This window comes from Anolis sagrei, chromosome 2 (assembly GCF_037176765.1).
Source record: "Anolis sagrei isolate rAnoSag1 chromosome 2, rAnoSag1.mat, whole genome shotgun sequence".
In the NCBI taxonomy this organism is placed as follows: Eukaryota; Metazoa; Chordata; class Lepidosauria; order Squamata; family Dactyloidae; genus Anolis; species Anolis sagrei.
The window spans coordinates 230,548,543-230,565,046 of record NC_090022.1 but is presented as its reverse complement, the minus strand read 5'-3'; the positions used below and the strand labels follow the sequence as shown (position 1 = coordinate 230,565,046).

At 40.8% G+C, this 16,504-nt stretch overlaps 1 protein-coding gene across 6 annotated transcripts in view; it reads right to left on the bottom strand.

Annotated features, from left to right (window-relative positions):
* Positions 1-16,504, bottom strand: part of AOPEP (aminopeptidase O (putative)) — a 243,125-nt gene that overhangs the window by 95,375 nt on the left and 131,246 nt on the right. For all 6 annotated transcript variants that reach the window (XR_010909318.1, XM_060762070.2, XM_060762073.2 and 3 more), the window contains 2 exons: positions 7,582-7,644; positions 6,324-6,407 (listed from right to left, as the gene is read on the bottom strand). Coding sequence is in view for 5 of the 6 variants with exons in the window: in XM_060762070.2 (XP_060618053.2) it covers positions 6,324-6,407; positions 7,582-7,644 (147 nt within the window). In the remaining variant the exon portion in view is untranslated. The remainder of the gene's footprint in view (positions 1-6,323; positions 6,408-7,581; positions 7,645-16,504) is intronic.

Here is a 16,504-nt window from a genome sequence, read left to right as displayed (position 1 = left end):
TGGGTGTATTTTTGAATGCTTCCTTATGCCTAAAACTCTCCGCATGTGGAAAGCTGACATACCAGGAAACAAGGTTCTAGCTTCACCTCTTTCCTGCTGTGCTTAAAGGTTTTTATAGTGAGGAAAAATTCATCCATCCCAGCTGTCGAATGCATTCTGAAGAAACACAGTTCCAAGTGAAGCAACCCAGGTGATATTTCTGAAAGTGTGGTTCAGCTTTTTGTTGTTGCCCTCTTTCACGGGAGCTCATAAACAGCTTTTAAGTTTGTCACCCTTTTAAAAAAATAATGAAGCACTAAAGTTTTGTTTTTCAAAATACAAGACATGACCAAAATAGGAGATACAACTTCGTAGTCCTTGTATTTGTTTCTTTGTTCCTTTATTTGTAAAGTTTTATGTATACTGCTAACACTATAAATAAATAAAGGATGATGGCGATGTCAATGACTACAACAACCAGTATCATGTTTAAACAAAGTTACTTTGTTAATCTAAAAAGACATCTCTCTAACGTGAATTTTTCAAATTAACAAATTAGGCATTTGAACAAGATGGGTTGTTGTAGGTTTTTTGGGTTATATGGCCATGTTCTAGAAGCATTATCTCCCGACGTTTCACCTGCATCTATGGCAAGCATCCTGGATGCTATTACAAGCATCCACCCTTTGAAAGCTTGCCACAGATGCAGGCAAAACATCAGGAGAGAATGCTACTAGAACATGGCCATATAGCCCAAAAAACCTACAACAACCCAGTGATTCCAGCCATGAAAGCCTTCGACAATACATTTGAACAAGATGTTTATAATTCACTTGTGCTTTTGCACCAAAACCAAATCTGGTGTGTAGGTAAAGCATACAACACAACTTGCTGTGTTACAGCCATGTGCTACTGATTTTTCTAGTGCTTCTTAAACTTTTCTACCTGGGATCCCTTTCGGCCTGAAATTTTTTTACATGTATGTAGATACATAATATAGGAAAAGCAATCAAACATTTGCTGATAACAAATCAGCATTTGCAAGACTTGCTAAACAGGCTGATTTTCCTTTTTATGAAGTACAGCTGAAGCATCTTCTGCAGAGTCTGCTGTAAACACTGCACAACAGATTTATGTAAATGTCTAAAACAGCCACTAAGTGATATTCAGAAACAGCCACTAAGTGATATTCAGGACACAAACATTGAGCTGGGTTGGGACTGACAGTTTAAGAAGCAGCGGATTATACTACATATCAATGCTTTTCTTACACTTTACAGTGTGCAAAAATACCATTTCTTCCACTCAGAATCCTTGTTTTAGTAATCTCAACTACAATTATGACTCATTAGGACCAGCTAATTTAAGGATGGGCAGACTTCAGACTTGAAGGATCTGTTTATTACTAGAGACCCAACTTGAACTGAAATCAACAGATCACTTACTGTCGGTTTCAGTAGATTATCAAACATGAGGAGAAATACTTAACTTAAAAAGATAGAATAATAAATCCAGACAACTACAAATAACCCAGAAATCTTATCATTAGATTCAGATTTACCTTCTGCCCACCACTGATATATTCCAAAGACAACCAATGTATTAATGCGCAACTTGAACAATTTCTAAAATTTCTAAAAGTTGTTCTCTTTGCTCCGAATAGCTCCATGATTCTCTCAGGATACTCAATCTCATGTGTCCATTAGCCTGTCCTAGGATTTTTTTTCACTTTCACTGTGTTATTGTTGTTTTAAAAATAGAACTAGAAAATGTTAAAGAAATCAACATCTCTTTATTTGTTTTCAGCATTTTCTTCCTCAAACTGACCTACAATTTTAAAACCTTCCCATTCAGTCTATGCAGATCTCCAGAAATGTACAAGATTATTCAGTATTGCCACTTCAGAGAAGGAAAGGGGAAAGCATTGTGTTATGTATGAACATCAAAGTAAACTTGTAGGAGATGGGAGAACAAATAACAGATGAGGAAAGGAGATGGGAAGGAAAATAAAGGAGAAAAAGGAAGGAAGTTGAAAAAAGCTACAATTATACAGTACTTGGGGGGAAAAGATGAAGTTAAATAAGAAAATACATGAATGCAAATTGCAAAAATTACTCTGAGAGAAACAAAAAGCATATAAAAATGAGCTAGGGATAATGAGAATGAGAGCAAGGGGGGAAAGCAAACAGTATGAGAAAATTAAAAATATCGAACAGGCATGTTGAAGAATATTTTCACTTTCAACAACTTATCCTGGAATTGTATCTGATCTATAGAGTTTAAGTCTGTATTGAAGTCCCTCATTTTTCAAGTCTAACAATACAGCAACAGCAAGCTCTCATTTTACCCAAACACTTGCATCCATATTTTCTAAGGCTTACACAATGGTTGATATCTTCAAAAGGCCTCTGCACACCCACATACACCAAATCTTTCCTCTTTACGAGACGTGAAATCTATGGAGAGCAAAACCTATGCGCTCACATCCTCCTATCCATTTTTTTCAAAACTTTTTCCAGGCAAAGTACTTCTTTTAAAAAAATACAAGTTATTCAACGGAACAGACGGACATCATGCTCAAAACGCACGAGTGGCCGCTTTGATTTCATGGTGTCTCACCCAGGTTAGTAAAAGCATTCATCCAGTTGAGGAAATGTGATTATCCTGTCATAATTATCAAGGAACTGTGCATGATGGGAGAGTTAAGCCAGAAAGGAGACAAAAAGCCCCTTAAAAAGCACAGTTAGTATTCAATATTTTCACTCGAAAGCCAGTTTTGCAGTTATGGAGCTCAGTTCTTATGGAGCTCAGTTCCATTGGTAATCCTAACTAGAGTAGACCCATTGAACAATCTTATGTGTTGAATCACCATCCAAAAACCGAACCTATTTTAGTTGAGATTCATCAACAAAATTCCAGACACTGTCTGCCATTTCCATGTACGGTCTGACAAAATGTTGATTAAGTGAAAATTCTAAATAATAAGGAAGGATTATGGAAAACATCAAATTATATTATGATTTTACAAATTAAGCACCAAAACATCATGTTTTACAAGAAATCGACAGAAAGATCAGTTCAATACACGGTAACGTTATGTAGTAATTACTGTATTTACAAATTTTGCACCAAAACATTGCAATGTCTTGGAACAGCTGTGGATCCGGATGAGAGGCAGACCGTGTTGGATAATACAGAACGTTGGATGAGCGAAGGTTTGAAAAGCGAGACTCTACTGTACACTTACGTGGGAGTAAGACTCATTGAAAACTACTGGCACATAATACGCAGACTGATTTCAGCTTCCCTTCAATAGGCCTATATATTTATTTATTTTTTAAAAAAAGCTCAATTCTGTATTTTCTTATGTTTTACTTGCTTGCTGTGCCCATGAAATGTTTGTCCCTTTTAACAACATCAGCCTAAAACATTTTAAAGCCGAATGTATAAATCAGAATATTCCAGCATGAGAAATTCGTTGCCAAAGGAGGATGGCTTGCCCCCTGCCTTATCAGTTTTCCATTACCAACTTGAAGAATTCTTCCATTGACCCTTTGAAGTGTTTGCCTCATTGAATTGTTTTATTTAAATCTGACTTTTCGTTTCATAAATATTTCATCATTTCAGTGTACTGCTGCTGTGTTTATGGCTTAGGTCGGCTTTTCACTGTTTGTTTGTTTGTTTGTTTGGCCTTCTCTGTTTGTTTGTGTGTTTAGTCACTATGGATGTCTCAGTTTTCAAACAGAAAAAACCAAAATATAAATAAACCTCATGCTGTATGGCTACTGAATGCTGGTTCAGGATAACACACTGTTCAGTTCCATAGGAGATTATATAACACAAGTTGAGTATCTTTTATCCAAAATACTTGGGACTACAAGAATTGTGGATTTTTTTTTAAAAAAAACTACTTCTTGTTGCATATATGTACATAATGAGATACCTTGGAGATGGAACTCAAATTTAAACACAAAAGTAATTTATGTTTCTTATACACATAGCCTAGAAGGAATATTATATGATATTTTATAAAAATGTTGTGAACAAAACAAAGTTTGTATACACTGCATCATCAGAAAGCAAAGGTCTTTGCCAACTACACTGGATTTTGGAGCACTTGGATTTCGGAATACTGGATAAAGACAGTTCAATCTTTACGCATTATTCCAGGTTTTTTCCCCCACTTCTCGGCTATTTAATGCTGGCAACCATTATAATTTCCAAGCCTACGATCACATGAGACACTATCCAGCACATCTAAAAGAATCAGGGACATTGTTCCTGGATTAAGTCAACACATTGTTCCTGCTTTGGAATTTGACAACATGATTTTCAGAGCCATAACAAGCATCAAACACAATGAAATTAAAAACAAAAGAGCTACTTCTGAATTCCAGTTTATGTGAATTCTAACAGAAAAAAGGTCTGAATTGCATGATAATTATTATTTTTATGGCTTGCCCCAACAAAGAAGAACATCTGCAGAAGTAAACCACACAACAAAATGCCATGCATACTATCTGTTGCTTAATGAAATCATTGTTGCTTCTCATTTGAATTCTCTGAAATAACACTGTTATATTATATTAAAGATCAGGACTTTTATGGCATTCCAACAAAAACCCACTGTAGCACCATTAGACACAGGATGTATCGCAACATATGTATGATTTATCAGGCCACAGGGAATGTCTGCTGGAAATGTAAACCTATTCATACGTACAGTACACACTAAACAGGAGGCGTGCTGGTGAACTTCAGTTTAATGTGAACAGTCTAATTTGGCATCAAATTATCATTTATTTGCACTTTAAATCACAAGAACAATACTAAACTAAAATTGGAGCTTTCGTCCTTTTATTGTCCATCTCCCCTGCTGCTGCCACCACCTGCAGACATTTGTACTATCTGCATACATTTGTCAGATACAGTAATGCCCATACTAAGGCAACGCAGGCCTGGAGTTGGCAGCTATACTATCAGCAAGAACTTGGCAAAAGAACTGATGATGATTCATCAAACTTTCGAGAAGCACCATCAAAGCTGCAGAGCAACGCATTGCCTTTTAATCCTTTCAATATAACTTTTTTTTGTTATAGATGAGAAATTCACAATCTAGTTTTCCAAATAGAAAAAAAAAAACCTTGTTTTGTTTTAACACAGTTTAACACTGATTACTTATTCTGAAACACAGTTTTGTTCAGCACCAAAGTCAAGACTGGTAAGTAACAATCTGCAGTGTACAAGAATAGCTGAAATTACAAGACAAGCCAGCACACTTGGATTTACAAAATAACTTGGGAAAGACTTAAACTGAAATCAGTGAAACCTACGTGACGTTTAAGATATGTCTGCCTTAATACACTTACCTCCATGGAACTAATGCTGCAACCCTATGTATGTAAATAATACTAAAAAGTACAGCCTAGTGTTGAGCAAGACACATTAGTGGGTATTTATTTATTTATTGTGTCAGAAACAAATTTAGAGTACAGTTATAATGTATAGAAAAACCTAAAGTTAAAAACTTGGCATTATACTAAATTTCCTTTGAGCAGAAGCTGGCCACTTTGAGTGTCTCTGGTGTCACTAGTGGGTAAACTAGTGAGTAAATGAAACATGCATAGGACTACACTGTTCACTACTTCTGGGCTGCCTATGGCTAAAACCAATAATGGCAAACAAGACAACTCGGTGTAGATGCGGCAATGCTATTCTTTAGAAAAGGAAACTGAACCAAAGCAAAAGAAAATGACAATGATATCTGAGTGCCAAAACAATGCAGTCATACGCCCATACGGCAAACTCTCCTTTCCACCAGTGCTTGCGTCAAAACTGAAGGTACAATACACCAAGTGCAGCTCGCTTGTTTTGCTTTGATCATGACACTTGCGTTTTATGGGACACAAAGAGAGGCAGCAATAGATAGTTCCCTAGTTAGGTAACGTCTGAAGTTAATGATTTCTTTCCGTTTTGTAACTTTCAATCTATCTACTGACTCCGTTTTCCATTTCTGCGACACACACAATGTCTAGCCCTGCTGTCCAACTCAAAAAACTTTAAAATTACACGAATAAGGAGACAGTAGAAAATGGCAAATTGTGTTAATGTGTTTCCTATAAAATTTGTCTCCAATTTTCACCCTTCACTCCCAAGTCAGCACAAGGCATGTAGTTCTATTCAGTCGTATTACAGGAATCTTGCAAGACAACATCATCCTCCACAAAGCAAATACTTTTTAAAACATAGTAACAAGCTGTGCAGTTTCCCAGTTGATTAAAACTTTCCCTCTTGAACCTCTCAATCCCCATTATATAGAAAAGATGCTTCCAAGGAGCCCCTACCTTTTGGAAAGTGCCTTCCTCGCGCCGCTTTTTCCTTTGGCCGCTTTTCCTGGCTCTCTGATTTACTCGAACCCATGTTACGACCTACAGGTCAAAACCATAGGGCTGTTTTAAGAAGACGCAACCTGAGTGCAACTACTCAACATGCGTAAGAAACTATAAACAGACTCAAGGCACATTTTTCCATTGCTTCAGTGGAAAAGGAAAAGAAGGGGGGAGCCCTTTTTCCAGCCTGCAATAGTGCGCTTTTTTAGTAATCCATGTAGCTGTTTGTGCCTGTCCAAAAGACATCCTGCCTATGATTCCCCTTAAGGCAGAAAAAAAACCCTGCTTGCTTCTTAAGCCTAAGCAAGAGCAAACTTTTTGAAAGATGAAGAAAAACTTGGCTGCATCAAAACAGTGTGGGAAACTGTGCTACCCTGTCACCTTTGGAACAATAAGACTAATAAGACTTTGGATTGTTGTGAGTTTTCCACACTGTATGGCCATGTTCCAGAAGCATTCTCTCCTGATGTTTTGCCTACATCTATGGCAGGCATCCTCAGACCTCACAGCCTCTGAGTATGCCTGCCATAGATGCAGGTGAAACATCAGGAGAGAATGCTTCTGGAACATGGCTGACAGCCTAGAAAACTCACAACAACCCAGTGATTCTAGCCATGAAAGCCTTTGACAATACTAATAAGACTTTATTTGGATTCCACCCTATCTCCTCAGAGCTCCACTGACTTCAATGGGGGGTCCTTACAAGTCTTCAAGTCTGGGTGCAACAACAACAATAACAGTAGTAGTAGTAGTAGCATAAGAAGATGAAGAAGAGCCCCTTCCTTCTTCACACCTTCAGCCTCAAGCAACAGATTGGCTTGCAATAAAAGGATTGCCCTTAATCCCAACTAACAGTTGATTTCCCCCTTTTAGGCACAGAATAGAAACGGGTTGAACTTGACCAACTAAAGCAGGGTGAAAACTAGTCATTCCTGCAGATAGAAGAAAAGGAGAGGAAAAAGAAGAAGAAGAAGAAAGTCTGGGTTGTTGTAAGTTTTTCAGGCTGTCTGGCCATGTTCCAGAAGCATTCTCTCCTGACGTTTCGCCTGCATCTATGGCAGGCATCCTCAGAGGTTGTGAAGTCTCAGAGTGCAGGCGAAACGTCAGGAGAGAATGCTTCTGGAACATGGCCAGACAGCCCGAAAAACTTAACAACAACCCAATGATTCCGGCCATGAAAGCCTTCGACAATACAGAAAAAAAGTCAGGTTACCTCTTCCTTGACTTGCCGGGCTAAGCGACACTCTTGCCACGCTTGACTCTCTTCCAGCAAAGGCTAGGTGGAGGGGAAAAGACAAAAAGTTACAAGTTGACTGGGAGTTTTTTTGATTCGTTTGTCGCCATGTCCCAGTCAGTCCCTGGGGAGGGTGGCATCCTCTCTCTCTCTCTCTCTCTTTTTCGCTCGGGGACACCAAGTTGGGCAGGAAAAAAACAAACCAAGCCCAAAGGCGACTCACTTTCTTTGCGCACTCTTCTCCGCGTCCTCATCCTTCTCCTTCCTTCTCCTCTGGGCGTTTGCAAAGGGAAGAGAAGGGGAGGAGAGGGGGGGGGGGGTCGAGAGAAGAGCCCCTTACCAAGCATCCAGACCTCTCCCTACCTCGCTTTGCCTTCCCGCAAACTCTTGCCGGGCGCCCAGGCGGCGGGCTGTTGGGGCGCTGGCCCCTTTCTGGAGGCATCTCCAGGGCTTGGCAAGGGGCAGCGTTGCCGCCCAGAGACGCCGCTCCAGGGACCTCCTTGGGAAGAGAAACACCTCCGAGAGAGAGAGAGAGAGGGATTGAGAGAGAGGAGGAGGGAGGAGGGAGGGAGGGAAGGATGGGGACCCCTCTCCTCCTCCTCCTCCTCCTCCTCCTCTCTTTCCCTCTCCAGCCTGCGAGATCAGAGGAGAGGAGGAGCTTGCCTGAAGGGGAGGCACGCAGCCCTGCCGGCTTTGTTCGCCCATCGCCCAAAGGGACCCCAGAGAGAGGGAGGGAAGAGGAGATGCCACCCTTGGGATCACCCAAAGGGACCTCTATAACAAGCCCTCCCCCCCCCCCGACACACACACACCCCACACCCCAAGACTCGGATCCCCGGTTCAGCTGGCCCTGCAGCCAATGCTTGCATTGAAAAGTCACTGAGAGCCAACTTGATGTAGGAATCATACAGTCCTACAGATGGAAGAGACTTTGTGGGCCATCCAGTCCAACCCCCTGCCAAGAAGCAGGAAAATCGCATTCAAAGCACCCCTGACAGATGGCCATCCAGCCTCTGCTTAAAAACCTCCAAAGAAAGAGCCCCCACCATACTCTTACCTGCTGATCAGGTTATGACCAGAGGAGGGCTGCTAAAATTATCAAGGGCATGGAGAACAAGCCCTATGAGGGGTGACTTAAAGAGCTGGGCATGTTTAGCCTGAAGAAGAGAAGGCTGAGAGGAGACATGATTGCCATGTATAAATATGTAAGGGGAAGTCATAGGGAGGAGGGAGCAAGCTTGTTTTCTTCTGCTCTGGAGACTAGGATGAGGAACAATGGCTGCAAACTACAGGAAAGGAGATTCCATCTGAACATTAGAAAGAACTTCCTGACTGTGAGAGCCGTTCAGCAGTGGAACTCTCTGCCCCGGCGTGTGGTGGAGGCTCTTTTGGAAACTTTTAAGCAGAGGCTGGATGGCCATCTGTCAGGGTTGCTTTGAATGCAATTTTCTTGCTTCTTCGCAGGGGTTTGGACTGGATGGCCCACAAGGACTCATCCAACTCTTTGGTTCTATTGAACAGCAAGAAGCCTCCACACAAGATTTTGAGATCCAGCATGGTTTGAGACTTGGAGTGGGGCACCCATCTGGAAACCCACTGGGTGTTCTTTGGCATTCTCTCTCAGCCTCAGAAGATAGGAAGGGCACACCACCTCTGGCAAGAAGACCCTATGATAGGGTCACCTTAATAAAAAATATAATATATTTTATGTATAACCCACCCTATCTTCCAGGGGGACTCAGGGCAGTTTCCAGCAATGTCACAAATTGGCAAACTTTCAATGCCAAAACAAACAAGTTGTAAATAAATCAAATACAATCAATGTAAATGATATAAAACAGAGCAAAGCATAGAAAAATTAAAACATTGATAGGGGCTTTGGGACTGTGAGTCAGAAAGGACTTGAAGGAACACAACATTAACACAGAAAAAAACTTCACACTTGCTTTGGAGAGCCAGCAAGAGCAAGAGCAAGTCACACTTTCTCAGATGCAGAGGAAGGGAATGGCAAACCCCCTCAGAACAAATCGTGCCAAGGCAGGCATGTAGCCGGGGGGGGGGGGGGGGCTCGACGGGCTTCAGCCCCCCCCCCCCCCCGAAATTCTCATGGTGGTTCGCGAAAAGGCCTTACTGGTGCATTATTTAAACTGTTATGTTTATTCATATCATGATCTGATCACCATACTCAATATATCCCATATACATGGGGGTATTGGGGTAATGATACAAAAGGTTTGCTAGGCTAGACCCTCTTTCACTCAGACTCAGCCCGCCCCCCAAAGCCCAGCCCCCCCGAAACTCAGCCCCCCCCGAACCCTCCCCTGAAAATTTTTTAGCCCCCCCCCCCCCCCGAAATGAAATCCTGGCTACAGGCCTGTGCCAAGGAGAATGTAGTGCCTGGCGTGAAGCTTAAAGGGCCAACATGGTATCATGATTTCAGTGTTTGACTCTGGAACCCAGGCTTCAAATCCCCACTCAGTCGTGGAACCCACTGAGTGACCTTGGGCAAGACACATTTTTCCAGCCTCTGGGGAAAGCAAAGGCAAAACTATTCTGAACAATTCATACCAAGAAGAACCTATGATAGGGTCACCCTAAGTTGGAAACAAAGCTTTTGAGAGCCAGCATGGTTTGAGTATTGGACTATGGCATTAGGAAACCAGGGCTCAAATAGCCTGGAAAGCCATGGGCAAATCACTCATTCTCAGCCTCAGAAGAAGATAAAGGCAAAACTCTTCTGAACAAGTCCCCCGCCCCCCCCCCCCAAAACCCACCCTGTGTATTTTGTCTTAAGATTGGCATAAGTTGGAAATGAGTTGAAGACAAGGGTACAATTTTGGCTTCAAAACCTGGTAGGCCATTCCTGGTACATTTGCTCAGAGAAGCTTCTAAGCATTTGCCTCCAAAGCCTGTCCTGAGAGGACTAATATTCTGAATTCAGTTCAGACATCCCGATTTATGTGATATCTGATATGGCAAGACATGCATATTCATATGTTTATAGAAAAACACTCATTTGCCTATAAATATCCTTAAACCAGCTAAATGCCGAAAATAGATAGTGAAAGAAGGGGGACAGAAGCAACGGCAACGCAGAAATCTAAGCTATTTAGTTTTTACAAAGAGTTCCATTTTCTTTTAGAAGATAATTGTAATGCACTTTCCCCACCATCCACTTATCTCTGGTCCTCATTCTAAGCCGAAGTATTTTAGGCAAACTTTCTAATGGAGCTATCTCTGGAAATATATTACAATGCAAATAAGAATTTGAAACACCCCTCCACCCCCATCCCTAACAGCTTCTTGACCTCTGTGGAATCCAAAACTGTATCAGATGAGTCCCAGGGAGGTTCTGAAGTGCATCTTAAAAGCAAGCATTAAGTTTGCTTTTTGCAACTGGAATCTTGCCATTTCTATTAGTCATGGGCATTTTGCAGCTGACTCCTCCATCAAGTCTCAGCACAAGCAAAGCCTCTGCTTTTGCTTTAGAGCTACAATCTGAGACACCCTTCCTTGCGAGTAAATCCCCCTGAACTCTGTGTTCTGGAGAAAGTCAACATACCAGGGATTAGGAAACTTGAATGAAAACGTTACGGTTACTTTCTTGCTGAACGGATGGTTTGGAAGATGTCAGACAAATAGCATTCGCAACCAAGAGCTGAACCTTTTTTTAAAAAAACTCTGATACTTTGGAGTAAAACTTTCACAATTTCCAGTTTGCAAATGCAGAGAAGAACATAACATCATCATAGCATTCGGCACGCTTATATTTGTTTAATGGACAATTATGTATTTGCAAACGCACATGCTTTTCCAGGGTGGGGGGGGGGCTCACTGTTTTGTTTATGAATTCCTTGAAAGGTTAAAGAGAAATCTATGCTACCAAAAAAATTGATGCTATATCAAAGCTGGTTTTGTCCAACACAGACTTAGGTTCATTTGCAAACAGATGCCACATTGGAAATGTATGTCAAATGAGTGCTCACTAAATCTTGACCACCTCTTTAACTTTACTGCTTGGGTTTTTACAAAGACACTGTCCTGCCCTTTTCTTTATTACCACAATAACCTTCTTTCAAGATCAAAAGCTTTAGATCAAAGCCAAGATCAAACTCCTTGCTTTAAATAGAAACAACAGTGCCATGAAGGATATTACTCCAAGAATTATATCTTAATGGAGGTATCACACCAGAGGGAGAGAAAAAAACATCTTATTTCAGATATTTTATTATAACATTTGTGATGCAACACTAAGTATGAATGCTGCGACATCCATGGGCAAAGGGCTAGGAAGGGAGTGGGGGACTCAATATCCACAGGAAAGGACATTGCTAGGTATTGGCTTGACACAAGTGTAATTGACACCAAAGGACACGGTTTTATAACTGCTACACTGAGAGATAGCGTTATCTGTGTCCATTTAGGCTCTGTATTGTCAGCATTTTTAATTATGCTTCCATCTTAAATATTTGGGTGTCACTTTAGATCGAACACTAACATTTAGGAAACACTGTATGAATACCAAGCACAAAGTAACTGCATGCAATAACATCCTACGGAAACTTACTGACAGCGCATGGGCTGCAGACCCAAAATTAATAAGACCATCAGCTTTGGCCTTGTCTAACTCAACAGTTGAGTATGCCTGCTCTGTCTGGCACAAGTCTGTCCACGCGAAGCAGATGAATATAGCATTGAATGAAACTTGCAGAATAATCACAGGATGTCTTAAACCTACACCTGTTGATAGACTCAATAACCTAGCTGGCATTGCTCCCCTATCCCCCAATGTGCAACGGAAAGTTGCTGCTAACTGTGAGAGAAATAAAGCTGAACAGTGTGAAAGCCATCCACTCTATGGCTATCAGCCTCCTCCCAGTAGACTCAAATCAAGGAAAAGCTTCATGTGAACCACCATTCCTCTTAATATTCCCCCAGCAACAGCAAGGGTCTCCCTCTGGGCAGCTAGACCAGGAAATCCCAATTGGATGCCGCCACCCCCTGAGGGTCTACCTCCAGGGACAAACAAAAAATGAGCAACTTGAAACTCCCTGAACAGACTCAGAAGTGGATGAGGCAGATCAAAAGACAACCTGGCAAAATGGCACTACCTAAAAGAACCCTCCACCTTGTGCGACTGTGCAGCAGAACAAACAACTCCACACCGGCATGCTTGGCCACAATGCCCTGCCTCGTGCACAGAGGAAGAAGTATTTAAAACTAAAGACAATGGTCAAAAATTGCTTAGCTTTGTGTACTCCCTTTATTTTATCAGTTTTTATTGAGCCCCCAGTGGTGCAATGGGTTAAACCCTTGTGCTGGCAGGACCAACAGGTCGCAGGTTTGAATCCGGGGAGAGCGCAGATGAGCTCCCTCTGTCAGATCCTGCTCCCCATACAGGGACATTAGAAAAGCCTCCCACAAGGATGGTAAAACATCAAAACATCCAGGCGTCCCTTGGGATACATCCTTACAGACTGCCAATTCTCTCACACCAGAAGGGACTTGCAGTTTCTCAAGTCACTCTTGACACACACACACAAAAACAGTTTTTATACTTATTTATGTAATGCTTTTGACATGAAATAAATAAAATAAATAAACAGTATGGTATTTTCAGTTTCCAGTTATATCCCCCTCCTTTCTCTCAGGAGCTTATGTTGGGCTTCATCCCATCTTGCCAATTTCCTTTTGAGAGGAGTTAGACTGAAATTCATTTATAATCTCAAAGTGCAGAGGCTGGAAAAGTTACTTTTGGGGGACTATAACCCATATAGTCATTCGGCCAATACAGCAACTGTTGTCTTAAACTATACCCTGTGGGTTTTTACAGCTCACATGGGATTTGAAATAAGGTTCCCTCAAGGCAAAACAGACATCTTATATATTACACCACAAAGGCTCCGCTGTGTAGGCACGTTGGTCACTTGATCACTACATCTGAGATGGTGGAGGATTGTATGTGTGCCCGAGTAACCACAGCTTGAACTACATAGGCCAAGTGCTTACATTTCATCCCAAATGCTTTCAAAGGGAATCAACTCACAGACGAGTGTGTGGCTAAACAAATGCCAATTGAGTAATGAAGTGGTAAAATGCATGCTGAACTGGCTACTCATTCCAAGAGAATCTCACCTTGTACAGATTTAAACAATGGTGGTGGAAGAAGTCACACTAGACTAAGAAAACGGGTTCCCTAAATCCACTCTAAATGAATTCCAAAGTTCAAACAAATATTGAATTTACTTAAGGATTACAATAGAGAGCAGGAAATATTTTCAGCTTTAAGATTGGCTATATACTAAATCCAGTCTTTGTCCCATCTAGAGGAGGCCAGTTGAAATCAGTAGGTCTTAGCAAGGCTTAATAAATTCTATTCATTTCAATGGTTTTGCTTTATGCAGAACTAACACTGTTCTACATTTTGTATATGTCAGCCATACTTAGCTGTAGTGTTGAACATGGATGTTGGGAGTCAAGGCATGAAGCCAAAGGTCTATCCAACCTTACAAACAGAGACATAGGTCATGCTCTTTATATATGATAACCATATATATGGCACCTTTAAATGGCATGTACAGATGTGCGATTGTCCTCATTTCCATCTTTTGAATATGAGTTCAGTTGCATTGAAGCTAGAACTACTAATATGCTTCACAGATAATTTGGGGTGTGAACTAGCTTATTCTAATTCAATAAAGGAAAAATAATAAAATAATTTAAATACATGGGTGCAAAAAATGCTTTCTGCCATGGAAATAATTATAGTTTTTGTAATAAGTCTGTGCATATATAACTGTTATTACAATATATTTATTTAGTGCTAGGAACTAGATATGATTCTGGCTCAGCAGGTTTGTTCTCAAGGTATGATCCTGAAGATCCTACAGGTAGCACTATGTCACTATGCTAGAAGAAAAATGTATCAATGAAGGAAAGAAATGTATTTTTCCTTTGTGCTGTGGCTTGGGAATGTTGTCCCCAAAGAAGCTTGACTGGTTTCCATAATAATAATAACAACAACTTTATTTTTACACCCTGCTGCCATCTCCCCGAAGGGACTCGGAGCGGCTTACAAGTGGGACCAAGCTCAACACAACATGGTTGACAAACTAAAAACAAATTTAAAATATAATACACATATAACAATCTGATTAAAACAATTAAAAACAGCAGAATATAAAGACAACCATTAAAATTAATCAAAACAAACTTCAATAACTAAAGCCAGGGATAAGGTGGGCAAGATCAGAAATTGGAGAGGGTTGGGCGTGGGCTTGTGCAAAAAGCAGATTATAGGGCCAGGGCTGGGGTAAAGTGCTGAGTTCACTGCAATGGACAGTTCGGGCTAGGCATTTATAGACAGGGGCCTAGACATTCTCAAACGCACACTGGAACATCCAGGTTTTGAGGTCCCTGTGGAAGAACATCCCATACTACAAAGTTAATACCCTCCTGTTTGCCCTGGTATTTTGAATGAAATGTTTTTCTCATGTTTTAACACAGCCTCCTTCCACATGATGCCCTCTAGATGTTTTGGACTACAAATCCATCATCCCAAGACAGAATGAGTTTAGAGGGCATCAGTCTTCAGTGTCGACTATTTTTCTTAATTGATGCTTTCTTATTGTACTCTGGGAGCCTTTTTGTCTGAAGGATGGGGGTCGAAATGTTCTTATTATAAATAAATAACAGACATGGCTATCTATTTGAGGCAGGGCTGCCAAGAAATATTTGAAACAATAACAATGAATAATTATGTAGATTAATGCAACCAAACTGTGGTTCATGCTCTAGAAGTGATGCAAGGATATGCTCACCACAGGAATTCTCTTGCTATAAAATTAGCAAAAAAGAGAAATGGCCATTTAGCCCTTTCTGACCCAGATCTCTGTTCAAAATCGCATCAAGAAATAAGTTATCAAAACTTTCTTATTTTTAAATAACTCTAGGACAGTAGTTCCCAACCTGTGGTCCGTGGACCACCAGTGGTCCGCAAGAATGAAAATATCATCCACAGACTCACCATTGCTACATCATTGCCTTGAAACCATGTGACAACAAGAGCGATTTATAGTGCCAAAGCAATGGAGATGTCGGGAGGGGAGAGGCTGACTACCCACAAAAGACTACTACTACCACATCAGATCTAGATTATTAAATATGGTTTTCTGTAGGCGAGCAGATGGCAACTACTGGATGGCATATATTCTGTATCAGAAACTAGAGCTGATGTGCTCTATCCATCAGCTTATTTGGGGTGTTTCTGAATTAGCACCCCAAATAACTAAACTGAATCTAAAGTCCAAAACACCCGGAGGGCCGAAATTTGCCCATGTCTGTTGTAAACTCATATAATGCAGTTCAGTGCAGTTAAACTGCATTATGTGGAGCCTATACTACCTCCGTTGAAAGTGATGTTCATTATGAGATGCATACAGTAATTTGAATTTAGAAGAGTTATTTACCAGGATTATAATCCCAGCCAACTGGAGTAATCTGGAATTTGTAGTCCAAACATGTTTCCAAACTCTGTATATAATAATAACAATGGACTGGTTGGGGTTGAAGCGGGGCACTTTAAAGTTCTCTCCAGAGCACTAATACTATGTATTCAAAGTTTCTAGAAGTGCTAATAAGATCTTCCCTTGAAATGCCAACAGGGGAGAAGGGATAAAAAATTTCCCCTTAGACTCTCACCTTAATTGCACTGATATATACTGCAAATAAATGAAATATTAATTGCATTGACATACTTATTAAGTCTAGTCTGAATTTTACCCTGAAGCCACCTGCTACTAAACTAGAATTTGAGCTAAATTCTAATCTAATATGGGCAATCTTACGGACTACAACCCACAGACCATCCCAGTTGACTTCACTGTTGGCCATTCTGCTGAAG